This window comes from Mixophyes fleayi, chromosome 8, assembly GCF_038048845.1.
Source record: "Mixophyes fleayi isolate aMixFle1 chromosome 8, aMixFle1.hap1, whole genome shotgun sequence".
Lineage (NCBI taxonomy): Eukaryota > Metazoa > Chordata > Amphibia > Anura > Limnodynastidae > Mixophyes > Mixophyes fleayi.
In genome coordinates, this window is record NC_134409.1 from 19183957 (window position 1) to 19201625 (window position 17669).

Below are 17669 nucleotides of genomic sequence, written 5' to 3' on the forward strand. Positions count from 1 at the left end.
TCTCTAGTATATATTTATACCAGTGTAATTTCTCCTCCAGAAGGTGCCACAATCAATTATTTCTGTCTGAGAGGTCCCACACTGACCCTTGTAGAGCTAGGAATATCGTGTGATCCAGACAATGACCGGCAGAGATTGCCAGCTGCAAGTGTCTGTCTGGTAGTCCCAGGTCTACGAGCAATCCTTAACTCATAGAAAACCTTGTTCACCACATCAGTCAAACACTTCCGTATCTGACATCTCACACAGCTCAATGAAGTCCCTGCTGGCTAGCTATATTTTACCAGTGAGTAGTAGGAGCCAGTAAACAAAATAGAAAGCCATGATAGGTCCTTAATATCAGTCAGGCCCTAGGTTCCTAGGATGTATTGATCTAGCCAGGCATAATTAAAATAAATAAAAAAACAGCTTGGTATCCCCTCTTGTCCCATACTGTATTGCAGGCCATTGTAAGTGGACTCACCTACAGGAAATGCTTTGACGTTAATAGGTGAGCGCATCCCAATATAGCACAAAATTCTTCTACCTGATGTGTATGCAGACATATAGTGATTTATATGCTGTTTATTTCAGGGCACCGGACTATAATTTATTTTGTTTCCACATACACAGTGGTCTTAATTGTCCTGGCTGCACTCTCTCAAACGATTTTATACACATGTACACGTTTCATTAGTTTAAATGAGTGCAACTTGGTTTCACTGATTCTATTTTTTCTATTTTTTTGGGGAGCCAGAACCCTCCCTTCATAGATTGCGTCATATTTTGAAAATGGAGACACAGGAAGGTTTTAAATTGTGACACCCAAAGGTATACTTGTTGCTAAACTGACTAGGGACTCACCTACAGGAGATGCCTTGACGTTGGCAGGTGAGCTTATCCCAATATAGCTATATTGTGCACAAAATTCTTCTATTTCTGCATATGCTGACACATAGTGGTTTACATACTGTTTGTATGTGAAAACAAAAGAAAATATAGTCCGGTGCTCTGAACACAGTTAATTATCTTGGCTGTATTCTCTCAAATGATTTTATTCACATGTACATGTTTCATTAATTTAAAGGAGCGCAAGTTGGCTTCACTGATTCTTATCAGTGCACCAGTCACATGCAGGCACCTGGAAAAGTTGTGTCAGTTGCTGGCTAAAGACTTTGTACAGCTCCCTCCACTACCAGTCAGCCATGTTGATCAAAATGACTTGTTGGCTATAGAACCATTTTTGGCCAAAATGACACTGACGAGTTAATTGAGATTAGTGAGTTATCTTTTATGGGCAAACAAACGGATGCCTTTTGTTCCTCGACTTTAGCCAGGCTTCCCAGTCTCCCACTTGTAACACCAGGAATTGGTGGAGGCTTAGTTACTGCCATCTGTTATACAGGTGCCCAGTCCAGTGGAGAATTATCTGGGTTATCTGAGACCAGCCTGCACCGAGTCCACACTACAAGAACTGGACAGGGCTTAAAGCAGGGAGTTTGGCCCCGGATCTACATTCTACTTCGGACAAGTCTACTTTGCTTCCTTGTGGACCTGTCAAAAGCAGGAGGGCATTGAACTTAGTCCCTATCCCGCAAGCAGAGTAGTCAAATGAAGTGATTGTTATTGGGACTGCACTCCAGAGAAAACAGTGATTATAGCCCCTTTAGAGCTGAGTGGGCAAAAAAAGCTACAAATAAGCTCAATATCTTCACAGTGCCTTAAATCCTCCCGTGCCAATTAGTAGTGTCCATTAGATGCTAAGAAAATTGAAAAATAAGCTGTAATTCTACTGCCAGAGCCTTTACACTAAAAATACATTTTAAGTTAGCTGATTATAGTATGACAGGATTCACATCAGTATTCTACCTAGTTGTATGCATTTTGCATTTATACATCTGTGTGTATAATTTATGTATGTTATCCATATATCAAAATGTTATGTAATATTTCACAAAAAGTAAGCATCGAGTGAATCCCATGAAAATCCTGTATGTGTCACTGTGATGCTTATCTCTATCATATATTATTATTATTAATATTATCATTTATTTGTTAGGCGCCACAAGGTATCCGCAGCGCCGCACACAGTACTAACAGTAGACTATACAGGGTGAAACCATACAGAACAATGAACAAAAAGTACCAATACTTCAGAAAGTCCGGCCAGTCATATGCAGTAAAGACGGAGCGGAAGAACAGGTATGGAGACAGGAGGGGAGGGGGCCCTGCTCATACGAGCTTACATCCTAAGGGAGGGTAAACAGACCAGGCACAAGAGGAGCCAGTTGAGGCAAGAGGAGAGAAGGGAGGACGAGCAAAAGGGAGGAGATGGGGGTTAAGTGGATGGTTGGTAGGCTTTGAGGAACAGGTGAGTTTTAAGTGCACGTTTGAAGGAGCACAGAGTAGGAGAGAGACGTATGGAACAAGGGAGGTCGTTCCAGAGAAGGGGGGCTGCACGGGAAAAGTCTTGGATTCTGGAGTGGGAAGAGGTGATAAGAGTGGAGGAGAGGCGGCGGTCGTTGGCCGAGCGCTGCCAACGACCGCGACGACCGCAACGACCGACATTGTATATTGTACAATGTCTATTGTACAATATACATTGTACAATAGATTTTATTTGTAGTATCTCCCACTATAAAATTTCAAGATTGTCCCCGTAGGTAAATCATGCAGTGCTCATTTTTTCAATTGCATTTTTTATGTAGTTTTGCGATTCTTGCATTGGAATCATCCCATCGACATACAAAAGCAGATGTGGCCTAAACAGCGCTGCACTGAGCTTTATTTATGGTGTCACTTTGGTGTTGGAATTTTTCAACAGTATACTGGCTAAACCGGTGGCTACTCACCAGGTAGCAGAAACCGCGCAGTGCTCTCCAGCTGTTTGTTAAGGGTAGTCCTCCATGGTTTTTTTTTTCCAGTTTAGGTAACTTTTGTATAACATATTACATTATTATTTTTAAAACAATTTCCCTGATATCACAAATTGCATGTAATGTAATCAGCAGCTCTGGCTATATACATGTTGCCGAACTAAAACTTGTCTGTTACAGTTTATTTTAAAAAAAGCCTTCCCATGTACTTTATATTGCAATCTAAAAAATAGAGATTTGGACAAGGTTTATTTTTAACTAAGGATAAACCCTCTTCATTGTTGTTGTTTGTTCTTTAGTACCCCTTCGAGAATATCTGGTACAAGTGGAGAAGTCTGTGAAACGGACGGATCGCCTGCATTACAATACATTACAATGACCTTAGGACTAGAGGTCTTTGAAATGACAAGATAAGGGGCCACATGCCAACAACTAATGTTTTTCCCAGTAGAACAAGGTCATCTGTTAAATTTCAGGAACAATTGCCATGTTCCCTAAACGTCCCTTGTTTTTGTAATTGCGTGTCAGACCAAGTGCAATCAGAATGCAGGCGGTTGTTTGATACAAGGAGAGTGGAATGAGATAATCCATGTTTTCATCATCGGTAGGCCCCTCTTTCACGGCACATGGGGCGTACTTTAATGTACTGAGCAGTTCTGGGCCTGTAAGAAAGACTCGGGCCTTTCTCATCACTGTGAGAATGGGCCCAGTGAATTCTTTCCAAGTGTTTACTCAGCATTTGTCTCCTGCCCCATCAGAGGAATGAGGAGGGGGGTGCCGACAGATCTTTTGTCCTACCAAACAGCCTGATGTGTTATGACAATGTTCCATGAATATGCAGAGTGGCAGAAAGGATTAGACCCAGAACATTTTGCCTCAGGCTCCTTTCTCTTTCTCTCTCGCTCTTTTTTTTTTTCGGAGTGTTAAGGGTGACCTGTTCATAGTCGGGGCATCCAAAACTAGATTTCCCTATAGATAGGGCTCATGGATCCCACACATGTCCAAATCTGTTAATGTCTGACGTGGAGACCGGTCAGTCTTAGTCACTGCCTTCTCTTTGTCTAAGGGGATTGAGGCTGGACTTTTTGAAGCCACTCGAATTATATTTTGAGCATTAAAGGAAATAACACACTGCAGGGCCCTCCAAAAAATGACCCTGGTTTGTACATGTGTATGTCTGGATAATAGATGTGGTATTATGTCTGGATAATAAATGTGGTATTAAAAGGACGAGTTCCCTGTTCAACATTATAAGAGAAAAGACAAGCCCGCGCTCGGTATACCCCATATTGTATATGGTACCAGCTGCATGGCAATAAGCCCGCGTCGGTATATCCCATATTGTATATGGTACCAGCTGCTTGGCAATAAGCCCATGCTCGGTATATCCCATATTGTGTATGGTACCAGCTGCGTGGCAAAAAGCCCATGCTGGGTATATCCCATATTGTATATGGTACCAGCTGCTTGGCAATAAGCCCATGCTCGGTATATCCCATATTATATATGGTACCAGCTGCTTGGCAATAAGCCCGCGCTCGGTATATCCCACATTGTATATGGTATCAGCTGCATGGCAATAAGCCCGTGCTCGGTATATCCCATATTGTAGATGGTACCAGCTTCATGGCAATAAGCCCGCACTCGGTATATCCCATATTGTATATGGTATCAGCTGCATGGCAATATAAATGCCCATATATGTATACAAAACAAAAAGACAGTTGTCAGCGCTTATCCGTCACACTGCATATCTGTGTGTATCTAGCAAAATGAAAACATGAGATATTGATTCATATTTTAGATCAAACCATTTAAGCCTGTATCCCAGCATCAAGGGTACCTCCTTATATGCATTATAAGAGTTTACCATTTCTCCTGAAATTTTTTGATCACTTTTCATCATCATCATCACCATTTATTTATATAGCGCCACTGATTCTGCAGCGCTGTACAGAGAACTCATTCACATCAGTTCCTGCCCCATTGGAGCTTACAGTCTAAATCTCCTAACACACACACATACACACACACACACACACACACACACACACACACACACACACACACACACACACACACACACACACACACACACACACACAGACTTTGGGAAGTTTGCAGAAGTTACCCGTGGAAATAGGCCCAAATTTCTTGCACTATAAATATATAATAAATTAAGATAAGTAAACTAAAAATGGAAAAATGTGCAAATTATCCCGTAAAATATAAAATATCTATTTATTAATGTTTGTTTTGTAAAACTGGAACAGTGAAGCCTAAAACATTGGATAACAGTCTGTAATATAGAGCAAAAAACATCTATAAGGACATCTCCTTTAGATCTGTGCAGTGAAGCGTAGGGTGTGCAGGAGATTCAAAGTGATCAGATGAAGGCCTGTTTCAGGTAAGCCGACAGGAACTTCCCCTGCAGTGAGCTGACAGGACTTTTCGGTTAATTTCTTGTGAATTGTACAAAGTAGTGATATTCAGTACATAGTAAATATAAGAGTCTGTTCTTTGGACTTCACAGCTGAAAAGCAAAGCTTGACTTACATAACATTTTGACATCTTGACTGCTTTTGTAAATAATTGAAGACAGAGAACGTGTTTAAATTCATTTGTATAACTTGACCCACAAATTCAACCACAGCCTGATAAACATCACACTGCACACTACTCAGAGTGTTTAACAAAACGGCTTAGAAAAAAATCTGCACAGATATTTTAAGGAATATCCCCTGAAAATCTGGTAGAAATAAAGATTAACTTTAATAAAGATTGGGCAGCACGGTGGCGTAGTGGTTAGCACTTCTGCCTTACAGCACTGGGGTCATGAGTTCAATTCCCGACCATGGCCTTATATGTGAGGAGTTTGTATGGGTTTCCTCCGGGTGCTCAGGTTTCCTCCCACACTCCAAAAACATACTGGTAGGTTAATTGGCTGCTAACAAATTGACCCTAGTCTGTGTGTGTGTGTGTGTGTGTGTGCGTGTGTGTGTTAGGGAATTTAGACTGTAAGCCCTACCGGGGCAGGGACTGATGTGAGTGAATTCTCTGTACAGCGCTGCGGAATTAGTGGCGCTATATAAATAAATGGTGATGATGATGATGATGATGATGAATAAAGATCATACTTTGCTTTCTTCTATTTAAAACATACATGGTATTTCTATGTTATGACCCATTAGTAAAGAGGGTTATTTTAATATTAACAACACAAAGATCGACTGCAAAATGTTTGTAAGGATAATCATTGGTTCCAAGTTTTATATCACAAGATCACAAGGGGCTGCAAATCTGTTATTACTTCTTAGACTGGCATTTAAATTGGATGATGAAGAAGATGAAAGGTATTTAAAAAGGATAATGATGATGACGACGACGACGATGATAATAGTGACATATTGTACCAAGCCTGGAGATGGCACTGAACACTTCTCTTGATCAGTTTCTGCCTCTTGCAAATTTTCCCAATTTTCGCACAATTTATTAATGGGGGTATACTTAGATAGAATATGATCTGGCTGTCGGCAAATGGCATTTGCTCTGGATCAGTTGATTCACCAGATACTTATACTTTTATTTTCTTCACTGTATATGAGTTAACCCTGCTAAAAATACAGAAGGCACAAAATAAGTATTCAAAACTATGTTATGTTCTGACACCAAAGGGCGCCATTACTTTACAGTGGTCGCTACTGATAAGTTGACGCACTATGAACAGCAGGCCCCAAGCCAGGGGCAAATGCAGGATTTGTAGAGGGGGGTTTCCACACCACGCCGCCATGTGGGCGTGACCATCATGCATGGGGGCGTGGCTATAATTTTAGACAGTGCTTGGCTGCTCTCCAACTCTTCCTATCCCCATAATATACACGGGCAATGCTGCGTGCACTACTGTTAGGTGCACGCAGCTCTCCCTTTTCAAGCAGAGTCGTGTGAAGCGTGGGCAGGGTCCAGCCACCTCAATTATACAGTGCCCCAGGCTTGGAGGGGGGTTTCTAAGCACTAGGAAACCCCCCATCGGTTTGCCTATGCAAAGTGTGCCACTTCTTTGGTAATCCTCACTTATCAGGCAGCATATAATCCTCTCACAGTTCCCAGAGTCCTTATATAGTTCTCTAGTTGTGCTGGGTACACACTACAGGCTTTTAGGATGATTATCGGGGCCAATCACACAATAAAAGACTGTTCGGCCCGATATTACATTAGTGTGTACACTGAAATAAAGAACACTGGTCGTTCCAAAGCACGGTGAATCGTCCCATTTGATTTTTTAAACCGGACTATAAATCTCGATCAATGATGGAACGACGTCCTTCCAAGTCTGCAGTGTGTACGCACTCACGATCAGGATCTCCATAAAGTTTTCAGAGTCACAATCTTTTCAGCCGATGGTTATGACAGATGAAGATCACAGACCTGAGGGTAAATCTTCTAAAACATGTATAGTGTGTACACATGAATCGACATGCTGATCAGGACTTCTTTTTCTATTACATTGGGGTGTCTATGAAAACCTGCGTACAAGAAACGCTGTTTGCAACCAATCAAATGCTGATATTTTTGTAACTGAACTGAGAAAATGAAACAAAGTGGCTGATAGTTTGCTATTGGATACATCACATTTTTCATGTAAAACAGTTTTCATAAATACCGTTATGTATGTGTCTCCATTACTACCCCTTTAGCTGTAGAAGGGTTAACCCAAGGACTATATATAGTGGTGTGGGGTAAAGATGGCTGAGGTTGGGTGAAGGTGTGAAACAACATTCTCCTTAATGGTTTGATTCACAGGTCATTGTTTGCCAGGGTGTTCTGCTAATAGAGAGATTAGTGTCCATCTGATGGAAGGAAACAGACAGAGACAGTGTGCTAAAGCCTTGGGCAACAAACACTTATCCTCTTACAGGTAATTACCAGTAACTTGCCACCAGCACGCATTACCAAAGCAAAAAATGTCTGAAAATAAACAATGTAACACAAAAGGCCTAACTTGTTACAAGCTATCAGACTAATATGGTAAGTGTATTGGGGATGAGAATCTCCGAATTGTCTGTTTAACTGCTTGGTGGTGTACAGCTCTGATCATGATGAAAACACAGTGGTGGAAGTAACAGAGAATGGACATGAACAGAGTATGTGTAAGAAATTATTGGCAGAAGTAGAATATTCCTACAAACAATAGGAATCTTTAAGGGCGTAGTTGAAACAATGGTCTGCACAACTAAAGAGAGATTTGCAGATGAATAGTCTGGTAATTATAAGAGCAAATGTGTACAGAAGACATTGCAAAATAGGCCTTGTGGTAAAAATGAGTGTTCTTAAAAAAAATTAAGTACTTGTAATGTCGGCCACACATACTGCGGCATCGCAGTGTGTAGCCCAGTGGGCAGCACAGTGGTTTAGTGGTTAGCACTTCTGCCTCACAGCACTGGGGTCATGAGTTTGATTCCCGACCATTGCCTTATCTGTGAGGAGTTTGTATGTTCTCCCCGTGTTTGCGTGGGTTTCCTCCGGGTGCTCCGGTTTCCTCCCACATTCCAAAAACATACTGGTAGGCTGCTATCAAAAAATTGACCCTAGTCTCTCTCTGTCTGTCTCCCTCTCTGTCTCTGAGTGTGTGTCTATATTAGGGAATTTAGACTGTAAGCTCCAATGGGGCAGGGACTGATGTGAATGAGTTCTCTGTACAGCGCTGCGGAATTAGTGGCGCTATATAAATAAATGATGATGATGATGATACCCAAAAATAACCAAAGCCAAACAAATCAGATCATATTTGGGCATGTTAGTAAATTCAGTTGGAAGATGATCATAAATGAAGACACAATATTATGTGTATATCTGGACGCACTTATAGACCTGAGACAGATTAACTCAGAGGGGAAAAAAACAAACAAAGGCTCTTCTGACACCATGTTGTCTCTGCATTCTATATGAATTGAACAAAAATACCTTGGGATAGATTTATCAAACCTGCCCATAGCAACCAATCAAATTCTAGCTATCATTTTATAGAATGTACTAGATAACTGATCGCTAGAATCTGATTGGTGGCTACGAACAATTATAAGCATTCTACAATCAATTAAAATAGTAATCAGATATTTGCAACGTTTGAAAGTCAACTGAAGTGTAAAGAATAAATATTAAATATAATATAGATTAATATAAAATATAGATTCTAATATTTGTTTTTAATATGGTACAACGATGAGCTCTGAAATAAAATAAAAAACAGTTGTTCACAATACAGTAATAAAGCAAGCTTAACGACGCAAGAAAATACAGCTATGGGTTGGTTTATTAGTATAAATTCTTAATAGCTACAATCTCCATAGGAATATTCACACATATTTGTACAGCCTTCCAGGAAATAAGGGCAGGAGCTGTAAAAAGTACATACAAACTTAAGTTGCCCTTTGATAGTTATAAGGCATCTCTATCACATGTAAGGTGCTGAATTAGTGGTGCTATATAAATAAATGATGATGATGATGTCTTGCTGTGTCTAGTTTTAAACAGTCGACTAGGAGACTCATCATCATTTATTTACATAGCGCCACTAGTTCCGCAGCGTTATACAGAGAACACCCTCACATCAGTCCCTGCCCCATTGGAGCTTATAGCCTAAATTCCGTAACATAAACACACACAGAGACAGAGACTAGGGTCAATTAAAAACAAGCCAATTAACCTACCAGTATGTTTTTGGACTGTGGGAGGAAACCCACGCAAACTCCACACAGATAAGGCCATGGTTGGGAATTGAACTCATGACCCCAGTGCTGTGAGGCAGAGGTGCTAACCACTAAGCCATGTACAACAGTCCACTTTCAGTGAAGGATTTGGTTTTGGAATATTAGTTCTACTCTGCTGTGAAGAGATTTTACATTGTGTTCGGTAGTTAAAGTTGACACTTTTTCAAATTTTCTTACCTGTGAATAATGTCAATCACTTACGACCAAACCATGTTGTATGCCCCAAGCAGTCTCAGGGTCAAAATTAGACTTGACCCCGAAATCACATCACATGAGCACTGCACTTCCGGATTAGGTGGAATATTGTCTGCCTGGTGGAAGGATGGAATGTACTGAGCAATAACTCAATGACCCAGCACAGGAAATTCTTACTAAACCGTTTCAGGGAATATGAAGAGAGTGTCAAAATCTGTTGTCTATGCTGCATAAAGTATCTGTCCATTATACTTAGTGTCACCACCCGTGTTGTCTTCTATGAGATTTACATGGCTAAAACATTCATGCACTTATTATAATACATCTGTTCCCATCACAAACACATTAGTTTATAATATGAGTGATTCAACATTTCAATAAAGAATTGATGTGACAATGTATCGACTTTCAGTGACAATATTAGTGGTTTCCTGTTCTTGTTTGGCAGAAAAGATGGTCATATCTAAGGTCAATTAGCCAAAATATAGAAACATTTCCTGTTTGGCCAAATAAAGACACATTTTACAAGGGATGTTGAGCCAGACACATGTAAGCTGATGGTCATCACAATCAGTTTGTAACTTACACTAGTGGTCAAGCAACCAATAGTTTCTCGACTCCTGACATCATCATCATCATCATCATCATTTATATAGCGCCACTAATTTCGCAGCGCTGTACAGAGAAATCACTCACATCAGTCCCTGCCCCATTGGGGCTTACAGTCTAAATTCCCTAACACGCACATACACACACACACACACACACACAGAGACACACAGAGTAGGGTCAATTTGTTAGTAGCCAATTAACCTACCTGTATGTTTTGTTTGGCGTGTGGGAGGAAACCGGAGCACTCGGAGGAAACCCACGCAAACACGGGGAGAACATCTAAAAACTCCACACAGATAAGTGTTCCAAGACTTCGCCGAGCTGCCCCACTGCACTGGAATGACCTCCCTTGTTCCATCCGTCTCGCTCCCAATCTGTGCTCCTTCAAACGAGCACTTAAAACTCACCTGTTCCTCAAAGCTTATCAACCGTCCACTTAACCCCTCATCTACTCTGCTCGCTATTCCCTCACTCCCCTGGCATCACCAGCTCCCTCTCGTGCCTGATTTGTCCACCCTCCCTTAGGATGTAAGCTCTTATGAGCAGGGCCCCTCTTCCCCCGTGTCTCCATACCTGTTCTTCTGCTCTGTCCTTACTCCTTATGGCTGTCCCGGAGTTACTGAAGCATTGGTACTTTGTGTTTATCGTTCTGTACTGTTTAACCCTGTACGGTCTACTGTTTCTACTATGTACGGCGCTGCGGAAACCTTGTGGCGCCCAACAAATAAATGATAATAATAATAATAATAAGGCCATGGGGCCTGATTCATTAAGGATCTTAAATTGAGAAGCTTCTTATTTCAGTCTCCTGGACAAAACCATGTTACAATGCAAGGGGTGCAAATTAGTTTTCTGTTTTGCACATAAGTTAAATACTGACTGTTTTTTCATGTAGCACGTAGGGACGCAAGCGGCCGTAAGTGCAAGATGTGATGCAGTCTACCAATAGCTGCCCCCCTAACCAGTGCTTTGTGGGCATGTGCAGAAGTTAAACAAACCTATTATACACAGACATTGCAGTTTGCGCCCATTTCTACATAAGCCCCTATACCTCTGTCCCTCCTGTAAACTAATTTTAACTTTAAAGGGAACTTTCAATACTTACTATACATTCTTCTTTTCCGCAATGGGACTCAAAGCCTGTTACATGCAGATTATAGAGCGAGATGTTAGACTGGGATCCTGGAAAATGTTAGTTTTAAGATGTTCAATGAAGGGGATTTCCTGATCACCAGCGTAACTTTAAAGTCCAGCTATGAACATTTACCCTTATATATTATTATTCTTTATTTATATAACACCAACATACTCTGCAGTGGTTTACAGATAAGGTTTTAGTCATTGACATAAGTCCCTGTCTCTGTTTACTGCATTTCTCTCCTTTCAAATGCTCCGAATAGGCTGCTGAGTCGAGTCTTGCCCCGCGGGCTAAAATTTGCCAGCTCTCCTCTGACGACTAGCAGTGTAGGCAGATCTCCATAGAGTTTACAGAGTCACGATCCTTTCAGCCGATGGTTATGACAGATGAAGAGCACAGATCTGACAGTAAATCTTATAAAACGTGTATCGTGTGTGCACATGAATCGGCAGCTGATCGGGACTTTCAGTCGTTGGTAAAATAATTAAAGTTATCACATCTGGAGAAATTTTCTGTAGTGTGTACCCAGCCTAACATGAGCCTACCAATATGATTAAGGACTGTGCTATGAAAGTAGAGCACCTGGATTAAGTCTGCACAAACACGTGATGAACATATAGGACCTGATTTGGAGTCGGACGCAAAGTCTGTTTTAGGCGCAAGTGTCCAAGATGCAGGCGGATTTGGTTCTTTCTGCACATGCATGATAGTGTTTTTTTGTTGGATGCTCCTAAAACGGACTTTGCCTCCGACTCTAAATGAGGTCCTCTGACTCAGAACAAACAAATTAATTATTCCTTCTACAGCACTCTCTACATTTCTTCACCGGGAGATTCATTGCTGGCATCGGCTGAAAAGAGCCTGACTCTGTAAACTCTATGGAGATGGTGAGTATGAGTGTATACACACTGCATGACCGGTCGGTGATTGGTCAGAAAATATTAAACTGTATTCAACCAAATGAAACCATGATCGGCACTTTGAGATGACTTTAGATCATGGTGTCACTATACACACTCACATGATATCTGACCAAACGGTCGGATGTCGGCTGATTGGAGGTTTTTCGTGCAATCATCCGGCCCGTGTGTACCTAGCCTTAGAAATACAAGGGACAAGAAATTAACAATAAAACATAATGAAAACAATTCATAGGGGGAATTCAATTTGATCGCGCTCAACGCGGCATTAATTATATTACTGTTAAATCAACACAATTAAAACAGTTTTAATAGGGTAATTTTAACCCTGATTTCTGCTCGTGGCTCCCTGAGCTGCAAGCAAAATTCAGCATTAAAGATTACTCTATTAACGGTAATAAGGTGCACTATTACCGTAATATCAATAATAATGTGCAGGCCGCGCTTCTTTCGGCAGTAACGCAGCCAACTGAATTCCCCCCCATAGTGTTATTTAGCCATGTTATAGGGGTTGTACATCGCTCTTCTGTATACCCTTACCCCAGCTTTCATCAGGAATCAACAGCCAAATCTGAAAAGAGGAGGGCGTGCTCAGGGGCATAGAGGCCAGCATATGATTGGCTGTTAGCAATCTACAACCTATCAAATACAGCAACCTAAAGGTCTGTCGTTCTGTTGTCATCATAAGCAGGGATCTGTGTGTATAGAAATGAGACTTTTAGGGTTAATTTAATAAGTTGGTGAAAAAATCACAAATGTGCTGTAACCCATAGCATCCAGCCAGACCTTTGCGTTCATAAGTCAAGCTTGCACTCGAAGGACCAAAGTGAATTCATGATTGGCTATTGTGGGTTATATCGTTTTGCTACATCCATCAAGTTATTAAAGAAGCCATCCATAGTACTAACTTGGCTGGCACCCATATTACATGTTCAGCACCTATTTGTGCCCCCCTTAGCCCAATATGCATAACCTATAAATAATCCTTCATACACCCAACCGTGCCCAGGACACAGATTAACCCACATTAATGGTTATAGTACCTGGAACCCAAAAGTAAACATGGTGCTTATGGACCGAACAAACCTCATATCATATGGCTGTAGTTTTATTTAAAAAAAAGTTATGTTAAACCTATGCAAACGATAGGTCAGTCTTGAAGTGAAGGTTAGCTGTGATCTGCAGCTTTATCATTGAACTTTTTAATTTTATTCTTAACAAAGAAATTTTGTACAACAGAATATACCATATCTCTCAATTTTCATACATTTACATTGTTGAAGTTGGATATAACCATTTATGTAACTTTATTTTATTGTATAATTATAAAATAGTACTATTATTATTATTTGAGAGAATGAAGCAGTGAGAAAGTTTATTATATATATAGACTTTTTTTTTTATTACAATATTAATATTAAGCACATTTATTCCTTAATTCCAAAGGAAGGAAGATACTAAAATATGTTCCCACATTTAAGTGTCCTAAAACAGGGCAGATTTTTTTTTTATTATTTATTAAAGTCACTGATGTGATCTAGAACAGATTCACAAAATATTGGCAGCATGTAGTGAGCAACTTTTGTATACCTTTTTTTAATTAATCACATTTACACGTTTATTAGTAGGGGTTTAGTTCCATATAAGTTTACAGTGAAATTATGAAGTCTGAAATGTGGATTCTTCAACAAAAGCAACTATAGGATCGTGTTTGCAACCATGTTTATGGAGGTGGAGTTATTACAGTGTAACCTCTTCCTGTTGTAGCTTTGGATAATGTTGATATTATCCAATATCTGACGTTAAAATCTATGACACTTACTATGTGAAAATGGAACAACACAATCAAGAAGCAGACAATTTGTTTTTATTTCGTTTTATTTGTACACAGTGAAGCTAGATACATACATTTAAATCCAAGTTGGACAAATTGAAGATTTCAGTTCCAATTGGTGAGGTTTACAATATACTAAGAAATGTCAGAGGTCGGTGATTGCTAATGTGACTGACGTTAAACAGGAATTAACATGTTGTATTAATGTAAATGGTTACAAGTGAGTGTCAGGCAAAGGTGAGTTCTGATCAGTGGTCATTTCACTAACCCCCCTGGTCTGATACAAAAGTCTTTAATTATTTTCCCACGCCGGCAATGGAGGGTCAGAATATCCAGGTGATTAACAAACCAATTACACAGCTACTAAGGACTCATTTTACCGCTATATAAATAATACCCTTATTACTAGAGATATCAATTAACATTCCCTTGCTAGGTGCTATTCGTGATTCCCAGACCAAGCTCAGTAATCCAGCTATCATGACCTCTTATTCGTTTAATCCACTAGATCCTTTTCTATGATAAGGGATCCCCGATTCAATATTTAGGAAGAAACTGCAGATTGGCGTTAAAACTCGTCGAAAGCATCGTTCATGTATCAAGATATAAATTAATTCTAATATTGTTTCGCCAAATACATTTACTATCTGTTTTTCTATTGCAGGTTTTTTTTAAAGATGTGTTAAACTTTGACGACAGTATTACTTTTCAGACATTAATCTGTAGAGAACTTTCCATCCATTATCGCAAATATATATACATATATATATATATATATATATATATATATATATATATATATATATATATATATATATATATATTTAATAACAATAATTAGAAATCAAATAAAGAATAAAAAAGAAATAGTCTCCGTTATGTTCGACGTAATTGTTTTTTTTATATAGTCAGGAATTGTATTATATAGCGAATATTGCTTTTTCAATATAATTTAATTGGTCGAATAGTTCAAAACATAAAATAAGACAATTATAACATACCTAAATGTGTAGATGAACCTGTTAAAATATGGGCAGAATATCCTTGTTAAATCCTTACTAACTTAATACCGTGTGTATTAGATTTAACTTGCGTTAGAGCCAGGCGTGAAGTCTACGATTTATAATAAATTAAGTGATAGTGTTGGCACTGAAATGGTTACATGATCCTGCTTTGCTTTTTTTAATATATGTTGCTAATAGAATTGACCAAATTTGGCCATTAATATAACAGTTTTCTTCTTGTCAACAATTGAGAATATTTTGTAATACAATATTAGCAATAAAAGTGTATACCAGTGCCAGAAGCATACCACTATATCAGACAACTTTCTGGAAGGTCCTAGCAGAAATATTCAATTCGACGTCGTCAAGCCATGAATTCTCCTTACATGTATAAAGTCACACCTCTTCTTACCTTTCCACAAATCCTCAGGTCATATACTTGTACCAGCCCACCCAGAAGGCACAGATTCATGTGCCAACCCATTATATGCCTCTAAGACAGGCTTAGGCGACCTGTGCCTCTTCAGCTCTCTGGGACTTGTGGTTCCACGACAGCTGGAGATCCATAGGTTGCTTTCCTTTAAGGCAAATACCTGCGTGTCCACACGTCTGACCCAGCGTGGATAACTGCTTGTGTGGAATAGTAGGAGCTTATCTGCGCTGGGTTAAAGGCTATCTCTGGACCATTAGGGGTGGGCATTGTAATTAAAGGCTTTGACATTGTGCTGGGAAGTTGGGAGGCGCCAGGATTCTTTTTTTTGCTGGCTGATATATAAGAAGGGTGGGATGAGTGAGCGCAGCACCTGGTCTGCTTGGAGAGATCCCAGATGACATTTACTGAGGGGAATCTGAGAGGGTTTTGTTTATGAATTTGGCAAATTTCTCCTACTATTCAGGTATGTGTACCATGACTGTGGACTCACAGCATTCCCCTACTGAGGCTTCCAGCCCTATGGGGAGCTCCCCCAATATGTCTATGGACTCACCAGGGTCCGTCAGGGTCAAGGAGGGTGTTTCAATCAAGTCTGAGCCCAAGGGGAACTGCAGCCCTGCTGAGGAGGTAAATACTGGCCACCAAGATGACCACCTCCAAGCTGCGGGTGGTAGGAGAAGAAAACGTCCCGTCCAGCGTGGGAAGCCACCCTACAGCTACATCGCCCTGATTGCAATGGCCATAGCCAATTCTCCAGAGAGGAAGCTCACCCTCGGGGGCATTTACAAGTTTATCATGGAAAGATTTCCGTTCTACAGAGAGAACTCCAAGAAATGGCAGAATTCCATCAGACACAACTTGACCCTCAATGACTGTTTTGTGAAGATCCCCAGAGAACCTGGTCACCCGGGTAAAGGCAACTACTGGACCCTGGATCCAGCTGCAGAGGACATGTTTGACAATGGGAGCTTCCTAAGGAGGAGGAAGAGGTTCAAGAGGACAGATATCACCACTTACCCTGGATACATGCAGAACAGCAGCGCTTTCACCCCTACCCCAGCTGGAAGACCTTCCTTTCCTAACAGCCTCTACTCCAGCGCTGGATCTGGGTATAACCATCAGATACACACCACATCCCACCACCCAGCCATGATCCATCACTACCAGGCTCCTGGTGGGTCTGGACAAGCTCAGCACAGGATGTTCAGCATAGACAGTTTGATCAACCAGCAGTCCATGATGCAGCCATCTCCAGGCTCGGACCTCAACCACCACTCCATGGGTTTAAATGGAGACCTGGAGAATATGGGCAACAGCTGTTCCGTAGGGGACCTCTCCTGCTTTCAGACTCAACCAGTTAGTCCTACTGGAGTCGGGTCTCTCCTAAACAGACCGGCCAACTCCATGTCTTCCAACTTGGCCTATTCATACTCCTCATCTCCACCTCACATCTCGGTGCCCCAGGCCAGCTACTCCCCCACAAACTCTCAGATATATGGCACCACCAACAGACTGTCAATAAGACCTGGGACCTGTATAGGACACACGGAGCAGCTCCTGACATTACCCACTCCCCAGATGAATGGGGTTTGTCAATACAACAACAATTCCTATATGAGACAAACCAACTTTTCTTCCGGGCTAGAAAGATACATGTAAATCAAAGTAACTGTTTTATTGTTTGTAATGGACTTCAGACATTCCAGAACGTTACCTTAAACTTCTTTCATTCCAGAAAAGACAATCGTTGCTGCACAATATGCACTGAATATTGTAGTGTAATAATTAATTAATTGTAACATAGTTACCCTTATCATGTTGATACTTTAATTTTGTTCCCCACCTGCTCATATTTTGTAGCACAGAAATATTCTGTTTGATACTTTTTTGCCATTCATAACATGTTTTTTT

At 40.5% G+C, this 17669-nt stretch overlaps 1 protein-coding gene across 1 annotated transcript; it reads left to right on the forward strand.

Annotated features, from left to right (window-relative positions):
* The first annotated feature begins 16190 nt into the window (after positions 1 to 16190).
* LOC142100016 (forkhead box protein E4-like) lies at positions 16191 to 17417 on the forward strand. The gene has a single exon (XM_075184016.1). The coding sequence runs from the start codon at positions 16191 to 16193 to the stop codon at positions 17415 to 17417; it is 1227 nt and encodes a 408-aa protein (XP_075040117.1).
* Positions 17418 to 17669: the final 252 nt, after the last annotated feature.